This window comes from Eucyclogobius newberryi, unplaced genomic scaffold, assembly GCF_026437365.1.
Source record: "Eucyclogobius newberryi isolate DKJ021-1_F unplaced genomic scaffold, fEucNew1.0.hap1 SCAF_20, whole genome shotgun sequence".
Taxonomy (NCBI): domain Eukaryota; kingdom Metazoa; phylum Chordata; class Actinopteri; order Gobiiformes; family Gobiidae; genus Eucyclogobius; species Eucyclogobius newberryi.
This window is the reverse complement of record NW_027315835.1, coordinates 10202774-10207773: the sequence shown is the minus strand read 5'-3', so window position 1 is coordinate 10207773 and position 5000 is coordinate 10202774. Positions and strand designations below refer to the sequence as shown.

Sequence of the window (5000 nt, the reverse complement as noted above, 5' to 3'; positions counted from 1 at the left end):
GGGGTCACCGGACTGTAAACGGAAAGTGCTGTACGTGCCGTCGTGTCAGGGAATAATATGCCAACGTGATATTGGATTTGTTGTTTGGAGTGAAAGGGGCTTTGTGGTTTTCATTGGAATTACAAAACTCCAACAATGGAAGCGATAGATGGATACCTGTAATGTACCTGCTGCAAAAAATGTAATTAAATCAAAAATAACAAGGAGTTTTATTGGTACAAATCGGAAACAAAAGGGGAAATATGCCATATTTGCTCTTTTTCCTTCTGTCTTTTTGCTTGTGTTTTGTTTTTATTTTGTTTTTTATGACATAAAAACTGAAAAAATATTAACTATAGAGGTTGGGATTTGGACATTAGTCGTTTTTATTGCAAGTAAAGCCACCATTAAACAAGCTATGAACAGAACAAGGCAGGAAATAGATGATTTATTAAGGTTGTGAGTGTTGTAGCTTTGTAGTTCAATGGATAAAATGTTGTTCTGGTGGAAATAAAACATATGTAGGTCTATATTAAACGAGCTGTATCCATTTTTTTTAAATGTAATTAAGTCAAATGTTTTGCCCAGTACAGATACAATGTAAAGCAGCTCTTACTGTGTGGTCAAAATGAGACCGCTATCTGCAAAACAAGGAGTAAAAGATACATACGCTCAGCACAGACGTGTGCAGTTTGCAGATAACGCGCTGATATGGGAAAGAATCAATCTAAAAGTGATGTGTCCATCCCGGAGACACCGGCCATGCTGCAATGTCAAATAAAGATGGGAAATAGTGTCTAGAATGCTCTGTATGTGGTCTGTCATTTCTTTGTGATTTTAATAAATTTTTCCTGTTGTGTGAAGCACTTTGAATTGCCTTGTGTATGAAATGTGCGCTACAAATAAACTTGCCTTGCCTAACGCTGTTGAGCTGTTAGCATCCGGTCGCTGTTGTTAGCATTGTCATGACGATGCTTGGTGAGGCGAGGAATACATTTGTCAAATCTCTATTCATACCGACTAAAGGAAAACTGTTTTAGAGGCAATTAATTCATCATCGTTGTTATTACGATGATGGATTTGCTCTCCAAGTGCCGCTGGTATTAATTACAATCCCGATGTTAGGATATGAGAATGACATTATATATCTTCATCTTCGTCTATCATTTCTAATCACGACTCTGCGCCTTCCCGTGTGCATTTCCATATTGATTGTGCATCTGGATCCGCATTCAATCTTCGCAGAGAGTGTCGTAGAGTTTTAAAAAAAAGAGCATGGACAGGAAGACGGCAGCACTAGCGTGGCCGTCGTAACTTTGTCAAATCGAATACAGTACCTGACTCGGAGATGGGCGCTGCGAGAGTCGTTCCCTCCCACGGACGTGACTCGGCACGTGTACGTCCCGATGTCTCCCGACCAGGTCTGGGAGATGTGCAGAGTCCCATCTGCGTCCAACTTCATCCGCGGAATGGACAGGACATTTATCACCGCTCCCTCTTTCTCCCAAATGTGCCTGTGCGTAATACAGAGAAAAACACACACACAAAAAACACACGCAGTACATCAGAAACGGCGGCGGCGACCTTTCGAGAAGAGTTTTGACGTACGTACGCATTTATTCTCCACACAATGAGGTCTTTTTTTTACGCAGCGGCCGGTTGTGTTACAGGAGGAGACGGGGGGGACGGGGCAGTTAGCGTATTTGCTCAAGGCACCGACTTAAAAGTGTCAAAGTCTGAAACCTGCGTCGTAAAATAGTGGGTCAACGCTTTGTGGGGGGAAATAGATGGCGCTCTAAACAGGTCAGCGCTGAATTTCAATATACACAAAGTTATTTAAATTGAACTTTAGCTGTCCGCAGTTATAATGAGAAGTTATGCTGTAACTTGTGAGACTGCAAAGGTAAAAATGCAGCAAATAAGCAAATGTTGGGCCATAGAAATGTGAGAGTACGGTAATAGCTTAAGGTAGACTGCAACTTGACAGCATCAGTTGCAGCTTTGGCTTTTTCTTTATGTACTACATTAGTTGCCATGTTTGTTTTGACACCAAACAGACTGTGCGTTTCTCTAATTGGTTAACACGCCTGTCAATCACACGTCTTTGTATTGTGGGGGAAGTCGTCTCGGTCAAGCAAAAAAAATCGACAATGAGAATAAATATACTTGTTTTTACGATTTTGTAATTTTGACATTATTTGGTGTATTTATACCTGTTGCACATATAAATTATAGTTTTACAACAATCGAGTCGCTATTTGTTGAGAAAATGTTGAAAAATCTGTAGAAAATGACAGAAAGTGACATCACACTAGGGACTCGTTCCTGTAAAAGTTTATCCACAATTTACACAAAGAAACAACTTTTTTGACTCTAAACATAAATTCAACAAAATAAAGTCGCTCTCATATATATTTTAAACGTCAAATAAAATGGTGACATTAGACGCCCAGTGTTTGCTGGGTAATTTCCCAGTGTGATGTCATCAATCACAAACAGGAAGTGAAATTATAAACCAACAAAACGTACCATTCTGTGATAACATTTTTATATATTTCATTTAGCAAAAATCTAAATATATTTATCATAACTGCATTTTAGTTCAATGAGTACTCCAACCTGACCATATGTTTTAATTAAAAAAGTGGTTGTTTTACAGATCATTACTCATTGCAGGCAACACGCTAACTCACTAAAGTCTAAAGTCTGATGTAGTGGAGCAGTTGGTTTGGTTTGGAGTGGGAGTCTGTGGGAGCGGACCCTCTCGCTGCAGCTAACCTCGAACATCTGCACGGGCTCCACTGTCAGACGCTGATAACGTGCTCGACTACTCCACCACCATCTGCTGACGATAAGTGCAGCTGTGATTACCTGAGCGGCAGAGTTAGTTCTTTTGTATTTTTAGCCGGTAATTTACACGTATTGAAAAGTCTGTTTGCAAAAAAAAAAGGGACAAGATAAACACGTTTTTACATAATTCAAAGCTTTTACTTCCAACTTCCATGGATTTGCAAACAAGCCTTATCTTATGTGCTTTAACCTGTTCAGAAATTGTTTGCCTGCATTTCTTGACAGCGTTTACTTTGGCAAGCGAATAAAACATCTCCATATGTCCACATTTAATACGCAGATGTATCAGACTGCTCAAGAATTACCAGTCGAGTCGATGTCTCGAATCATAATTTGCCCATGTGCTATGTAAAGGTTTGTCTCGCCTTACATACAGTAGTCAATTTCAATCTGAAGGTTATGCTCTAAAATGCAAGGATGTATACAGGCTAAAGGAGATTAGTCTTTGCTTGCCCTGCCTTTGTTTACCGTATTTTTCGGACTATAAGTTGCACCTTTTTAGATAGTTTTGGTGCGACTTATACTCCAGAGCGACTTGTATGTGATATTATTCGTAATTTTCACGCTGACAACTGCATTTCACATGTTGATTATTTTCACACTGACAACCACAAGAGGGCGCTCTAGGCTCTAAGCGACGCAGAAGAAGAATCTGCACTTCCTCTACCTCTGGAGTTTGTGGAGTTGTTTAGAAGTGACACAGAGGAAGAAGAATTCAATGGATTTAGTGATTTGGGGTAAAACTGATGCTTTGGTAAACTTGTTAGCATGTTCTTTATGCTATAGTTATCTGAATAACTGTTAATATGTTACGTTAACATACCAGACACTTACCACAGTTCTGTCTGTGCGTCATGTAGCTGAAGGTGTTAGCGTTAGCATACGTACACCTATTCACCATGTTCTCTCATCTGTTATTATTTTAAATTGCATTTCAAGATGAAGACCAGTTGTTGATCTTGGATTTTATCAAATACATTTCCCCAAAATATATGATTTATACTCCAGTGCGACTTATAATCCGGAAAATACAGAACTTGTTAATTTTTCTGTCACGTCATTCTCTGACAACTTCTTCCTCAAATTTTTGGGTCATTATATATCCTATTCTCTCTTCTCCATACTATTACTATTGCCCATTTACTATTACTAGTATTACAGATTACTATTGTCCAACTAGAAGTATATCTGTCTAAGCCCATATATGTCCAGTACAGGGTTTGCCCCCAACTATATATGAACTTATACAACACAGTAACATGTTGAATTGGCTTAAACTACTCAATATAAACTGCATTTATCGAATTTATTTGCATGTAGCCACTAAAAACTAGAATAATTCCAGGTCAGGTTGATTTTTCTAATAATGTTAAATCAAATAATAGCATAATACGCATAATAATTCCTTTAACGACACAACACAGAACTCGCCTGGAACAGACTGCGGCATGAAGCGTTGCCATTTCGCTTCACTGTAAACAGTAATTGCTTTAGCGCCATCCCTTTCCGTCAAGACCTATTCTAAATATACTCGCCGCTTACTGGAAAATGAACAGCCAACCACTGATTATACGCCACACCAATACAGCGCACTTTAATTAGTTTTGACATGCCATAATCACTACATTCCGGTTTAGTTTGTTTCTCCGTATCCCCCGCACCACGAATCGGCTGCAGTATTAGCAAGGTATTTAATCTTTCCTTTCTCTCCCCCCAGTCTCATTTTTTTCTAACCCTAACACATCACAGCGCGCCGTTCTGAATATCACAGCCTCCCGACGTCTCCGTATCAAACGTCTTCATTGCCGCTCATCAAAAACCGCACAAGTCAAAGAGGCTTCGTCAGATGTGGGGCCCTGCGACGCGACGGAACGCTTCACTGATCACGCCGTTTGATAAGAGTTCACCGGGATGAAAAACCAAACACAACGTTCTTGTCGAGGGAGGCTCTGGTTTGTTGTAGTGAAAAAAGGTTGCGCGGTAAGGCCACAGTTATTTTGTTGCTTGGTTTACGGATCCGCCGCACTTAGATTATTGATTTCTACAATATAAATCAAATGAATTATTAGCATTTTTTTTTTAATATAAAGTACCGCCGTCAACGCAAAATAGCTTTACATGAAATATAAATAGCGGTATTAGGTCAAAAGATAAGAGCGCGTGAAGCAATT

At 39.4% G+C, this 5000-nt stretch overlaps 1 protein-coding gene across 7 annotated transcripts in view; it reads right to left on the bottom strand.

Annotated features, from left to right (window-relative positions):
- sdk2b (sidekick cell adhesion molecule 2b) overlaps positions 1-5000 on the bottom strand; it is a 565983-nt gene that overhangs the window by 115847 nt on the left and 445136 nt on the right. For all 7 annotated transcript variants that reach the window (XM_072455684.1, XM_072455687.1, XM_072455686.1 and 4 more), the window contains exon 13: positions 1317-1493. In XM_072455684.1, coding sequence (XP_072311785.1) covers positions 1317-1493 — 177 coding nt within the window. The remainder of the gene's footprint in view (positions 1-1316; positions 1494-5000) is intronic.